General features: G+C 33.7%; 1 protein-coding gene across 1 annotated transcript in view; it reads left to right on the top strand.

Annotated features, from left to right (window-relative positions):
• The window catches only part of LOC100177832 (low-density lipoprotein receptor-related protein 6-like), a 9,520-nt gene that overhangs the window by 2,924 nt on the left and 5,851 nt on the right, over positions 1–745 (top strand). Inside the window, exons 3-4 of the mRNA XM_009863989.3 lie at positions 1–65; positions 387–518. The exon at positions 1–65 is cut by the window's left edge and continues 1 nt beyond it. Coding sequence (XP_009862291.2) covers positions 1–65; positions 387–518 — 197 coding nt within the window. The remainder of the gene's footprint in view (positions 66–386; positions 519–745) is intronic.

Here is a 745-nt window from a genome sequence, read left to right on the forward strand (position 1 = left end):
TGGGAGAATGGTGATTGTGGATAAAGATGTGGAGTGGGTGAACGGGATCACATTAGATAGAGAAGGTAAGATTATAAAATTGAAAAATCATATAGTAAGGTGGGAAAAGATGGGACACCATTCTATTTTCTTGTCCCATTTGGTAGTAAACCAAAAAATATTCAAATATTTTTTTATCCTCACGACTCCCATAGACTGTTGTTAATTGTTTAAAACATGATCAGAATATTTTGATATTATGTACTAAAGGTGTCCCATCTCCCCCCTTACTATAGGTATTATGTTCATGAAGCTGGAATTCATGATACTTGCATTATTAATATTGTTGTCAGTGGTAAGATACAGGTTAATTGAGTTTAATTTTAAACAATGATTTACAATTTCAGCTCAAAGAATATATTGGTGTGATGCCAAAAGGGATGTGATAGAATCGTCTGGCATAGATGGCAGTAATAGACAAATCGTAAAACGATTTCCACGCGACACTGCGCATGTGTTTGGTATTACAATATTCAAAGGTATTGTATGTGTGTTTTCAATATATTTCGTGAAGATTTATATAAAAAAAATCTTGTTATACTTGCATACACTTATAAAATTGGTGTAGGGCTGCTAAAACGATTAGATTTCTGCAGAAAATATAAATCTTCAAACATTTAAGTAGTACCTGGCCCTGTAGCCATTATAGGTTATGAGTTTAAGGCTTGTCATTGCTACCATTGTGGGCATATGTGTCCTTGGGCAA

This window comes from Ciona intestinalis, chromosome 1 (assembly GCF_000224145.3).
Source record: "Ciona intestinalis chromosome 1, KH, whole genome shotgun sequence".
Classification (NCBI taxonomy): Eukaryota; Metazoa; Chordata; class Ascidiacea; order Phlebobranchia; family Cionidae; genus Ciona; species Ciona intestinalis.